This window comes from Oreochromis aureus, linkage group 11, assembly GCF_013358895.1.
Source record: "Oreochromis aureus strain Israel breed Guangdong linkage group 11, ZZ_aureus, whole genome shotgun sequence".
Classification (NCBI taxonomy): domain Eukaryota; kingdom Metazoa; phylum Chordata; class Actinopteri; order Cichliformes; family Cichlidae; genus Oreochromis; species Oreochromis aureus.
In genome coordinates, this window is record NC_052952.1 from 34,227,102 (window position 1) to 34,240,857 (window position 13,756).

The following is a 13,756-nucleotide window of genomic DNA, read 5'->3' on the forward strand; positions in this document are numbered from 1 at the left end:
AACATGGTTTATTTGTTATTCAGAGAACTCCAGCTGAGCCCTAATTTCTCGAGTGCTTGTGCGAAATTGTAATGGGGCTTTTATTGTCAGTGCAGCCTTAACTTTTATTGATTACTCACAAATTAAGTAGTTCATGGAAAAAAGGGTTGAGTATTGATCGTGTCTCAGTTGTATTTTTCAGGAACAAAAACCAAATATTTGCTGGGTTTTAAGGACACCGTGAGCATTTTACATGTGACCGCATATTAGCAATGGTGCCCTGCATTTATTTTTGTTTTTATTTTACAGTGAAAAGACACTTAAAACTACATGAAAATATTGCAGTATTTTTACATCTTATAATAGTCTGTGGTCTGCAACTGAAGGGTGGATAACTGTGACAGAGAATATTGCCACTTCTAATCCACTCCAGGAAAGAAGACTTGGAATGAAGACAGAGAGTCCTGCTCGTCTTTTATGGGAAAACATCTTAAAAGGCCTAACCTTGTATATAAGCACCATTAAAACGTCCTCCTTTATCCTGTGCTGTCACACTCACCATCAGCTGTTGTTTATGAACCAAGTTCTGGATTTTGGGATCATGCGGGATGATTCCAATTAGCAGAATTTTCAAATGATTCTCCTACGAGATTGCACTGTAAAAGCACAAAAGGATGGGGAGTTGTAAAACTTCAGAAACATGTCTGCACTTTTTAAACCAACTCAAAGAATTGTTTTGGACCTTCAGGCACCGGACTATGGAAGACCATGGTTTAATATTAGCTCTTCCATTTTAAATCAAGGTGAACCATGTTCACTGAAGGACTGCTGATGTTTGGGGGTTTTTTTTACTTCTCCAGAGTGAACATGGGGACTAATACCTCTCTCTTTTTTTAACAACACATGATGTGAAATGAAGAGGGGAGAACATCAGAGACAAACCTGAATCAGTCAGTGAATGGTGAAGATTCAGGTATAAAGGCATAAATGAGCTATGCCCTATACTACAGAAACTTTGTCAGAGCACTTAAAGCAAACCCCTTGAATACTGCTCCCCTGGAGTTAAAGCTTAAGGAGAGTGCTGTGCTGTACACATAAAGCACAACGTGCAGTTATTAGCTGGTGTTTTCAAGGCTTAAACATGTAACTTATGGGACCTTTATCATCTGACCACACAAGGATGAATTACAGTAAGTAGCAGATCTGGATGCTTCCGAGTCAATTTTACACACAATTCACTGAGCCAGCCCAGGTCATGCAGAGCATTGCAGCTCTAATGCACACACAAGCAATGCAAATAATGTAGAGAGCGAGGATGCCAAGAAGCCTTTTCTCGGGGCATCCTGTTGATTGGACTTCAAAATATCAGTGAAATAACAAGTGCAACCATAGCCTTATGTTATGTTTCACCTTAAATTGACTTTTATGTTCAATTTTCACATTCAGATATATATAAACATATATATATTATGTTGATGCAAAAGCAAGCTCAGGTTCTGCTAATGGAGCCCTTAGTTGTGACCTTAATTTCATGGCTCCTGTGTAGGCTTGAAAAAAAACCAACTCTTTATCCGCAGACCTAAAATACTCAGCGTTATGTTTCAAGTTTGAGAGACTTTTTTTCAGAGAAGCCTTAATGTTCTGTGCATAAAATTTGCTTTAAGCTCAGAGCAAATCCAACCTATGTCATTAGACCAGGTACACATTTTGTTCTCAACAATCTAATTTAAACCAAAGCCGAATATTGAGTTTTAGGTCATGCTAGGTTAAACACTGAATCCACTTTACCTGTAGCACTTGTATTTTTTTTTTTTTCTTTAGGGTAGTTATCCCATTAGTTGGCTACAGGCTCTCCTATTTTTTTGTCAAAATACTTTAATTTTAAATATGAATGAAACTATTTATCTTCCCCGAGCTCTTTGCTGTGAACTGAAGAGGTTTATGTTGACGAGATGCATTTGCAGCAGAAAGGGGGGAGGGGACTTAATGGTCTTAATTGCACCTGTCATAGTAATAATCTATTTTAACTATAACCCATAGCATAGTAAATTCAGTAATGCAAGAGCCATAATAATAGTAGTATATGAAATGTGATGTATATGAATTCTATTGAGAGTGAGATTACTATTTTAACCTTGCAATAGCTAACTTTTTAGCAGGAGAAGCGCAATAACAGATGCTGTATGTATCTGCGTGTGCTGTTTGTGCCAAATGCACATGCAGGATCGTAAAGAGGTGTATTGTATGCATCTTGTGTCGATATCGAAACAGTGACTTCCTGCCAAAATCTTTTACCAGGTGCCATCTGCAGTATCTAAACATACAAAATATAGACCTGGAATACTGTAAAATGCAAAACACCACAGAGACAACATGACGACAATGACGTGAGTTTTTGACAGCCGTATGTTCTGCAAAATGTGTTCTTAAATCCTAAGTTGGGTTTTTTTTCTATTGTTTATGGGTTGTTTTTTCTTTTCTTTTTTTTGGATGACCTGTATGGTGCTTGTGAACTTATCTGCATTTTAAATGAAAGATTGAAATTCATATTATTTATTAATTAAAGCAAAACTGACTTTCTCATCTCTGTATGATTTTTGCTGTAAATGCTTGGTATTTTTTTTTTTTTTTTTTTTTGACCTGCAGTCCGTCATTGGTGGTGTCCGGTGACGTGGTGATCAGAATAGTTGTTTAAGAGAGTTAGACTGTCATTTAACTTATGCAGTTAAAATATGATTTAAGTATTAAAAGGAAAAAAAATATTCTTTTCTATTTATTTTCCCTCTCCAGAGTCTTATAATATATAATATTCTGGTGTCAGTATACCTGCCTCTCTTTGTAGCAAGAATATATTGATAGGCTGTAAAGATTGTACAACAGCAAAAATTATGTTTAAATCTTGCAAATGAATTCATAGTGGTGATGAGTTTTGGCTTGATGTGTGTGTGATTGACATGGCTTGTAGCAACAGCCAAGAGTTTTTGCTCCCTTTTATATAGACCTGTGTCAAACAGTTGCGTTGCGTTTATTTTAACCAAATACACTCAAAGAAGAATTTGGTTTAATGTGCATTTTAACTGCATCCATTTGGATTGCATAGTTTTTACATAAATGAACAATGTGATAAACTCGATGTGAGGCATATCTGTCAGTCAAATATAAGTCAAATATATTGTTTTTTAAATGCATATTAACATGCTGTTATGTACTGGGGAATTGGGTTTATTGTATGGTTGTTTTTGTATATTTAAAACACTTTTAGTTTACTTGTTTCATTTATGTTTGACTGACAAAAAGACATTGCTTTAATTTATGTTAAAATTATTTGTAATGTGCGATTAAAGTGCAGAGTAAGTCAAAATATTTCACGAGTTTGGGTTAAGCTTCCTGCATCAACACAAATTAGATGTTATCAGGTAAGTTTACAAAAAATAGAGAACATATCTGCAGCTGCTGTTTGACCCAGGTCTGTCTTTCCTTTTGCTTTTCATTAACTTTACATCCTATTTGACACCTTTGTCTTTTGCCTTTTTCCTCTGTAGCAAAATATTCAGACTTTGTGACCTCATGTTGGTACATACACACATTGTTTTGACTAAATGTACGACTTGACCTCAAAAGCACACTACTTGAAGTACAACTGGATATATAAAGCTTAACTTCTTTTTTTTCTCTTCTTTTTGTAACATATCACCCACATGAATCATTGTCTGCCTTTTTGGAGTCATGTCAGAATCTTAATGCTGTATGCCCATGTTACATTCCATTGTTTTTTGGGACAGTGCTAATATTTCTGTGTGTGCTTATGATTGACTCTTTTCTTTTCCTCTTCTCTTCTTTTGTAAAAAAGAAAACTCTCAACATTGTACATTATTTATGGAATAAAACATCCAAACGCTTATGTTTGAAACTTCACCTGTGGATTTTCGTTCTTTATTGTCAAACACGTGCCTCTGTGTTCTTAATAAAGTGATATGGATGTGGTGGAGGGGACTAGCTTTGAGTGACACAGTGCGACTTGATTTGTGGTGTATTTATTCTGCATGGCGTCAATTAAATGTTCCTGTCAACTATTTGATTGGATTAGTGGCTTAATGAATGCACAAGTGACAATCTTCCACCTTGTTTTACTTCGACAAATTGACCTGCGTTTGCAAGATTACTCAATAGTTGACTATTATAAAGGGATAACATTCCAACAATCTTGTTTCATGTTAAGAAAATTAAAGGATGTTTATTCTTCTGCTGTCAGTTTCGATTTAAAAAAAAATGTAAAACATGGAGAATCATGAAGGCAATGCATTGAAGTCTATGATGTGGAGAGGTCTTTCTTTATTCACGGTAACTTCTACTTGGCATTTACACCAAATGACAATATCCACAATTTAGCCAGTTGGCCAAGTAAGTGCAAGATAACGCTTTGTGAGAAATATCATTGAATGACTTTATCTGGAGTCGATCCCTGGCACTTGGATAATCATGAAAGCCGGGAAACCTGCACTGTTTGCTGGCTCATGAAAACTGCAGCCGGACTCTCGCTCATATCTGCGAGCAGTCTCTGAAATGATTAGTCAAAGGATTTTTCCGCCCGTGCCTTGGTCAGTCTATGTTACGCAAGATGGGAAATTCCCTGGGGATGATGGGGATCAGTTACTGAACATTCACGTCACATAACCGGGCGTAATTTTCCACTGTTGGCTGTAATTGCGCTTTGAAAACACCTTAAATTGGGAAGAAATACTTTGATAAATCCCATGGGGACAAAACAAGGCTCCACCAGTGAAAATTGGCAGTGCCTCATAAAGCATGGCTTACGTTCCTGCTGCTCAATGGCTCAAAAGATTGTCCTTCCTATCAGTATTTGAGATTTAGATTTGAGATACAGGAGATCAGCATCTTATCACTGTGATGTTGTTGAGCCAGATGTTGGAGATGCATCTGCTCAACATCTTGTTAAGTATCATTTTGAATTCATAATACTCCCTCTCCTTCTGTCACCCCCCTCCCCCCCTTCCCTACTTTCTCTCTCCCCTCTCTCTTTCTCTGCTTCCAAGACTCATGGCTGTGGAGGATGAGATAAGAGGAGGAGCCATCCTTGAGCCAAAAACCAGGATTTTCGCTGATCAGGTCTGTGAGACTGCTTCTTCTGTCGTCGAGTTCGTACGGTGGCCCGTGCTATCTTCTCTCTCCATCCTACCTCTCTTTCCCCCCCCCCTGTTATTGTTATGATTTTGTTTGCTGTGTGTATGTGGTCCCTCTGATCTGCCTCTGCCTTGCCCTGTCCCTGACCTGTCCCTGTGTTTGGGTTTGACTGCCATGCGTCTGCCAACATACCAGGCGGCTTTGAAGATGAAAGATGAAAGAATGCTGTTGTTTGTATTCTTAAGCTCAAGCTATCAAGATGTCTGACTCTAGCTGGGTTTGTGAGCGTATCTGGGTCTGTGGTGATGTTGCCAGTTTTGTAGTTGCTTCTGTTAAACCTTTCTGCCGAGCATGTTGGGGTTAAAACTCCTCAGATATTCGCACAGATTATTGAACAGCTGAAGCTCACGTCTTACTGTATTGTACGCTGCGTGATGGTGGTGCTGTGTCTTCGGGAGCTCTCCTTCCTCAGTGCTTTTCATTTCATGCCCAAAACCCACCCCCTTCCTGATCCTGCCATCCTGTCAAATTGAGCAAGCCCACCTTCAAGCATGAGTCATATGAGTTGATATATATATAACTCAAATCTAGAAATATTATTGGAACATAATCTTTGCTGTGTCGTTATCTTTGAAGCTGTGACCTGTACAAGTTTTGCTGATTTAATTAAATGTAAATATATCGCTTGTAAATTTGCCTCAGGGATCAATGTAATCACCTTAAGGAGATTACAGCAGAATTTGTCAACTTATCTCTCTTATAAATTAGATTTTATAATAAACTTATCAATTAAGTGTAGCTGAGTAATATATAAATACATTATATAAAGTTGCATGACATGGTACATGTAATTTAAACACATTCTGCGTAGAACTTAGTTACTTTGCAAGATTTCAAGATTCAAGGGTGTTTCTTGTCATTTCGGATGCTATTTACAGAAATACACAGGCTCAAACAAAATGTTTCTCAGCAGCCTCTATAGTGCAATAAAAATAAAATGCAATATTAGGTGTAAACAATCATATTCATTCAGTTAGCGGCAGTCCTTTCACAGAGTGGGATTAAATTAGATGAGATTTGAGACCAAGTACGCTAATTCGGCCCCGTAATGGGCCCAGTCATTTTAAAAGTTGTTATGTTACCATGCAAAATACTTTATATGTTAAATGTAATGGAGCGTGGAAAAGATATTTTTTCATTGTGGTTATTAAAGAGTTATATATATCTTAGTTCAGATTGCATTAGCTGAACTGATAGACTTTCACAAGACTAAATTATATTGGTTGTATCATGACGTGAAGGATTGTGAGGTAGAAAATTTCATGAATTCTCAAATTTTAGTAATTAAACACGAGAGTTTTGCTGCTAAACCAACATGATAAGAACTATATAAGGCATTACAATTTCAGGTTCTGTACATATAAATTTAAATGCATTAAATTCTATTCTGACTGTTGAATGAATCGTGAAGAAATAACCCTTTCCAAGTAATTTCCTTTCAGTAACCCCACTTGAAATGTTCCTTCCTTCATTAGGTCATACTTATGAATTGTCACTCATTTAATTGCATGAAAAATAAAAAAAAAAAAATGCCTCATTGTATGTTTCTAGTTGACCTTCCAAGGTGCAGAGAGTTGAAAATAATAATGGAGTAGTGTTGGAGAAGTTATGTTTCATATAAACCAAATTTGGTGCCAGATGGATAAAACTATTTGGAATTTGATTTACTGCAGATTTTTTAAAATATTAAGAAGAAAAACAAAGAAAGAAAAGCCCAGGACTTTTAGGAGCACAATGAATCAGGATAAGTCATGTTCTCTGTCAGCAGAAAAGATGTATTTTGCTAAAAGTACCAAAATATGTATCTGTAATCACAAGAAAAGTTTTCTTACAACTACAGAATTACAATCACGCTGCAAAAGAGAAAAAAAGGAAAGAAAGAAAAAAATATGCAAACGTATTCATGTATTCAGCTCATTCAAATTTAAAAATTCAAATTTATCCTTATATTTAAACATTTACAGCGCTGCAAAAAAGTATCTATGCCCTTCTTAATTTCTTTTTTTTGTCACACATATTTCAGAGGATCATGTATAAGAATACTATAGAATAGAATAGCCTTTTATTATCATTGTACAACGAAATTATGGCTGCTCCATGGCAACTGTGCAGGAATAATATATAAATAGTAAGACAACCGGAATAAATAACAGACAGGTGACATCTTTCCAAACTAGAGGAATATATACAAAGTGCTTGGAAGTAGTGCAAAGGACTTGGTCTGAGTATAAAGTCCATATGTGAGTGGCCTGAGTGATGGGGGTTACTCAGACCATGGCTCACCATGGGGTGTGGGGGGGATAGTGTTTGTTGACAGTCCAAATGGCCCAGGGGAAGAAGCATTGTAGTCTGGACGTGTGGTACTGACCAGTGAGCAGCGGGTCAAACAGGTGGTGGGTGGGGTGCAAGGAGTCACCTGTGATGGCCCTGGTTTACCTGAGGCAGGAGGATCTGGCGATTGCCTCCAGGGGTAGTACAGGGCAGCCAATGATTTTTGGGGGGCGGTGTTAATAACCCTCTGCACAACAGGCAGGTGGAGAGAGTCCAGGTGAGATCAACAGTAATGTGGGTGCCCAGAAACCTGAAGGTGGAGAATAATTCCAGTCGTTCTCTATGTATAATCAGGGGCAAGTGGGCCTGTCTGTGCCTCCTGTCCATTATGAGTCCTTTGGTTTTAAGGATGTTCAGCTTCAGATTATTTTCTGAGCACCAATGGGACAAGTTCTCTGACTCTGCCCTGTACGCTGTCTCATCTCTATCAGAGATGAGCCCAACCACAGCGTCATCAGCTTACTTGACGATGACATTGGTTGGGTCGGTTTGGTGTACACAGGCTGTACGTGTACACCTAGGTGTACACCTATGGGCTGAGATCTGGTGCTGAGTGACAGTGAGAGCAGAGGTGTTGGCTGAGTCTAAACCTAATAGCTTGTTGTCCCATCCTTGGCAGCAAGTCTCCAATGTGATAAGTGACAATGAGTCTTTCACATCACTTGGAGGAAGTTTGGTCCACTGTTCTTTGCAGAATTGTTTTAATTCAGCCACATTGGGGGGTTTCCAGCATGAGTGGCCTGTGCACGGACATAACAAAGTATCTCAATCTGATTTAAGTTCTGACTTTGACTAGGCAAACTCCAAACCTTTTGGGATAATTTTACTGTTGCATAACCCAAGTGTGCTTGAGTCTCAGGGCCTGAACTTACCAATGTGAGTCACAACTTACAAAACGTTAAACTTTTGTCTCGTCAGTCTACAGAATATTTCCCCAAAAGTCTTCTTTTTGGTCAGCAGTGGTTTTCTCCTTGGAATTCTCCCATTTTTGTCCAGTTTCTTGCTTATGGTTGAATCATTGCCTCAACTGAGGCAAGTGAGGCCTGCAGTTCTTCACATGTTGTTCTGGGTCCTCCTGAATGAGTCATCACACTCTTGGAGTAATTTTAGAAGGCCAGACACTACTGCAAGGTTCTCCACTGTTCCAAAAATTATGTATTTGTGGATAATGACTCACCATGGTTCACTGACAAAAATATTGGGCCAGGCCTCTTAATCTTTAAATTCAGGCGTTTACAGTCCCATTTTAATGGGTGTATAAAATCAAATGCAGTGTGCCTTTGAAAATACTTGTAAAACAATGGGTCGTTCTAAAGAGCTCACTGAGTCTGAGCATCAGTTCATGAATTTTCTTCCCTTCTAAATATTCCACAATCAACTGTAAGTGGTATTATTACAAAGCTGAAGTGTTTAGGAACAACAGCAACTCAGCTAAAAAGTATCAGACCATGTAAAGTTACAGGGTGGGATCGACAAGTGCTGAGGTCCACAGTGTGTAAAAGTTGCCCGCACTAACTGCAGAGCTCCAGACCTTCTCTGACATTAACATCAGCACGAAAAATGTGAGCCAGGAGCTTCATGAGATGGGTTTTTACAGCCAAGCAACTCAGTAATTGAGTTGCTTGGCCGTAAGTTGGCCATTGGCCGTGAGTTGCTGACCCAATAATTTTGTCAATTTAGTGTATCTGTAAAGTTAAACCATGTGGACAGCATTAATGCTTTCAGCTACAAGCTAATGCCAGCATATCAGTGATGATTATAATAATAAAGCTAGGATGGGGTGATGATTTCTTTCTTCACCGTGTTAGCGTGTGTTATGTAAATGAAAGATGAGGAAAGTTGACTCTGATAAATATGTAATATTCAGGTTTCTATTGTACCTTTGTCATTTCAAAAATGATAATCCCCCAGTTTATGTTAATGTGTTGTACATGGCTGAGACCTGGGAAAATGTGATGTAATAAGGAAGATACTGCTGCAATGCTCCTTTAATGTGCAAGCAGCTAGCACCGCTCGAAGCTAAAACATCCATTTCTGTGAGTGAGCATTTTGTTGGGCTGTTTTGTCAGAAGTTAGTATTTAGTTTTCTATTTCAGCTTTAGGCACCCGTGCTTGTCACCTCAGCATTTAAGATGAGCAGACAGTTCAGTCCAGTGTGATAACTTTCACTTTTAATGTGTGGTGCACACGCAGCAGCTGAGAGTGTGGGGTGGGAGGGTAAATTAATAGGGAGTGAGAAGGGGGATGAGCCATGGTGCTGTTGTTTCCTCAGGCCACTGCTACCATCTTCCAAAACAACACTCCACAGTTAATTAGACCTCACATAATATCACAGGTGCAGAATGCCATAATCCTTTCAACAAGAGTATCCCAATGCCTACAAAAAGAAAAGGACAAAAACACTCCAAGAAGATTAGATTTAAACTAGTGAAAGTTTCCCCTCTCTCTCCTTTTTTTTAATCTTAGATTTAACACACATTTTAAATGCTTTTTTTTTGCCTAATGTAAACAGTGACTTTAAATTTTAGGTCTTGTTTTTGTGCCTGTGCAGTGGTCGCTGCTAGGAAGCTCGCAACTCTTTTGTCAGTTTTAGCAAAAATCAACTTAATTCATAATGAAATTGAACATTGAATCAGTTATAATGTTTTTGTTTGTGGGTAAATCTCCTCCATAAGCATGCACTGGGACACAGAGCTGCCCTGAAACAATAAAGAGAAGATGATTCAGCTGTAAGGTAAAGTAAAGCAGTTAGGGAACAGCAAACAGGGAACTAAAACACTGCAACACATGTGAAGGGAAAACACATTTTTAGAACTTGAAAGTATTCCACCTATAACTCCACCCAGAAAAGCCACACCCAGGCATGAGGAGCTCGGACAATGCAGATGTTTGTAGGCTTTACAGGGATGAAGATGCAGCAGAAGCCTGTAAATGTCACTGCAATAGTATAACTTTTTTTTTTAAATTTACAGAGGTAATAACATTGTCTTGTACCTTGAAACATTCACATTTTGTCACAGTGTTGGACTGGTCATTTGTAGATTTTTCAGGTTTTTCTAAACCTTTCTTTTGATCAGTTATCAGCATTCAAAGAGAAAAATACTTCCTGAGGTTGTAGTTGCATTAATCACATCAGTGTCTCCTTCATTTAAGATTTATTTCCTTTGCCTGTGCTCATTTCTTGCAACTTTGAGTTTCAGCGAGGTGTGTGTGTGTGTGTGTGTGTGTGTGTGTGTGTGTGTGTGTGTGTGTGTGTGTGTGTGTGTGTGTGTGTGTGTGTGTGTGTTAGAGTAAACTTGTTAAAAAAAAGTATATTCTTGGTTGTTTCTGTGTTTTTTTGCATATGGTGTTGATGTAACTAGGTTTTTCTGGGTTTTCAAAGTGTGTATATATTTCATAACGTTGATAACTGCATGTTTGATATAAGCATGTTCTTTATGCTGTCTTCTTACCTTTCTGAACCAGGAAACGTGAAACATTCGGCTGCTTTCAGATGCAGATGGCGTTTGGAGGGCACGATTTAACGCCTTTTTCGTTCTTGTCCTACAAGCATGATTTCTGTTAATGATACACTGCATGGCATGCTGCTCTAATGCTTTCAGGCTGTTGCGTGTCTGACACTGCTGTGTGTCTCTGGTTGCCATTATATATTTAAATGTGCCTTAGGAAGCATTTTATATGTATATTTATGTTCTTGTTCTCTGTTCATGTTGTGTTGTGCACCTTGTATGTATTGTTTGGGTGGCTGTTGATTTCCTCTACCCTCACTGCCCTTCTGGACCCTCCCCACTTGCGCACAAGTCGTCCCTCATTTTATTTATTTTCGCTATCAGTTTTCTCTTCCTGCCTCCTGCTTTTAGTCCTCCTCTGCTTTCCTTTTTCCTCTCATCTCCTCTCCTCTCGTTTCCTCTCCTCTCCTCCTATGTTGATGAGATACGGTGATTTCTCTTAGGGGAGGCGTCAGTCCATCCTAGTGCAGCCCCGTCTTGCGCCTGTCCCACCCCGAGTATCCAGGTAATAAACAAGCCGGCTAACTCTCACTCTCCATCCATAACTGCTGCCTCTTTTCCACTTCTACTGTTCTCTATGTGCGTCCCTGTCCTTATACAGCATCCTGTGAACTCACTGCAGGCCGACACACTGACAGGCCCACTTTGCTCTCCCATATATCTTCTCATAAAAAGGAGGACTGTCACAGAATGTCTGGACAGAGATGACTGATGTTTCGTAGGGGCACACCTGTGTGTTAGGGTGACAACAAAATAATGTCAAATTTTTAAAAGTGAGAAAAACAACTTGGCAGTTAGTGGTGTTCATCTAAATCATATCTGCACTCTGAGTGCCCATAAATCATGTACTGCAATATCAGTAACTGCACACAGTACCAGGCTGACCTGTGAACATTATGCCCCATGATAATATGTCCTAGAGAGGCAGAATTTTAAATGTGGGTCAATAAAAAATTGATAGAAACACTCCCATTCTGAGCAGAGGGCATGCTTTAAAAAACAAGAGGATATCTTTTATTGATAAGACAAACTGAGGCATTGCAGGACCACCACTGTGTGAATTAGCTGTGGCTCGCTAATGTTCAGCTAACTTAACGTGCAGTTACACTTGAAGGTGATGTTCTAAGCAGTAACACACAGTTGAAGCCCTTAAAGTCGGGAATGATCATGACTCTATCCAGCAGGTTTTTAAAATTTAACTAAAACACCCAAGATGTGTTTTGGCAGAAAACCAGTTCCAGCTAAAAGCTTAGATTTTATTGTCTCTGTTCAAAAGCTTCAAATTACTGTTGGTGAAACAGAAAATCAATTTGATTTTAAAACAAGTCCAGTTGTGAAGGATTCAGTTTGAACATGAAATTGATTCATAAGTTTAATAACTATTCATTTTGAATTGGCTACTGCTCCGATTTGTACATCCGTTTGGCTCTTTTTCCAAGGCTGCACTGTGACCACCTACCAATATAAGAGAAATTTCATTAAGTGATGGTCTTATATGACTAATACTTTAACCTTAAGGATAACACATGCCTATGAAATCTCCAGTGACAATGTGAAGTCTGCTGCCTCATGTTCTCTGCTGCAGGGTAAAGGTTGGGTTTTGGGGGGGTGTTTAGGCAAACAAAAATGAAAGTTTTTATAACGGTTTTTTATACTGCTTTTGTGATTTTTGCAAGTGTATGTAATCACAGAGGGATAGGCATTTGTTAGCAAATGTTTTCTTTGGGGCTAATAAAAGCTTCACGGGGGTATTTACTTATATATTTATGGTACAGGGTAAAAGTCGTGAGCCACCTTGCATTTCTTTAAATTTTGTTATGAAAACGGGAAAAGGATGCAGTGTGTGACATGATAAAGGACCCACGCATGCAGTGATGTATTGACACATGCAAAGATACCTGGAAATGCAACATGTAAGGCAAAAATAGATGCTGTGCAATTCTAAAAAGCTTCAGAGTTAAAATGACCACCTTTATTTTTCAGCACAGCCTGACCTCTCTGAGGTAGTGTTCTTGTCATTTCTTTAAGTAGTCTGCAGGAATAGTTCTCCAAGCTTCTTGAAGGACATTCACAGGCCTTCTTTGGATGTTGGCTGCCTTTTCTTCTGTTCTCTGTTAAGATGACCCCAAACTGCTTCGATAATTTAAAGCTTCAGGCTCTGGGGAGGCCAGTCCATGACAGGGGTAGCTCAAGACTTTTGTAGCAATATTAATATCAAGAATACATAAACAGAGGCATTCTCCAAATGAGAATAAAGAAAAGTGTAAACATCTAACAAAAACAAGCAAACTTTCAGATGAGTGATACAGAAATTCTAACTATTCCTCATTCCTGTGAAAATGCTGTGAGGGATTTGTTGCAGTGACCAGCTAGAACAAACTGACAGCAAGGTACTCCAGTTTGAAAACTTTTTTTTTTACCATACCATCATACGTTGTTAGCATTTTATCCTTTTATAAGTTGAGAAGCAGGTTTTCACAATAATTTTTTAATGAGAAACCTGTGCTCACTATATTCCTTCATTAGCTTTTTTCATGAAAAACTTCTTTATTTTGCTGCATTTTCCTGCTATTAAATTTTCACAGTTTACAGGGATTTAACCCAAAACTTTACTTACACTTGAGGCACCTATAGTAGGATTGTAACCGTCTATTTATTAGCTTCAACACTGCAAACATTTCATTAGTTACCAAACAAAGCCAGACATTCAAAAGCTAGCAGAACGGGATGTTTTC

At 38.5% G+C, this 13,756-nt stretch overlaps 1 protein-coding gene across 1 annotated transcript in view; it reads left to right on the plus strand.

The window, feature by feature from the left end:
* LOC116315385 (ras/Rap GTPase-activating protein SynGAP-like) overlaps nucleotides 1–13,756 on the plus strand; it is a 44,626-nt gene that overhangs the window by 22,358 nt on the left and 8,512 nt on the right. The window contains exons 16-17 of the mRNA XM_039619857.1: nucleotides 5,034–5,106; nucleotides 11,465–11,526. Of these exons, the coding sequence (XP_039475791.1) occupies nucleotides 5,034–5,106; nucleotides 11,465–11,526 (135 nt within the window). The remainder of the gene's footprint in view (nucleotides 1–5,033; nucleotides 5,107–11,464; nucleotides 11,527–13,756) is intronic.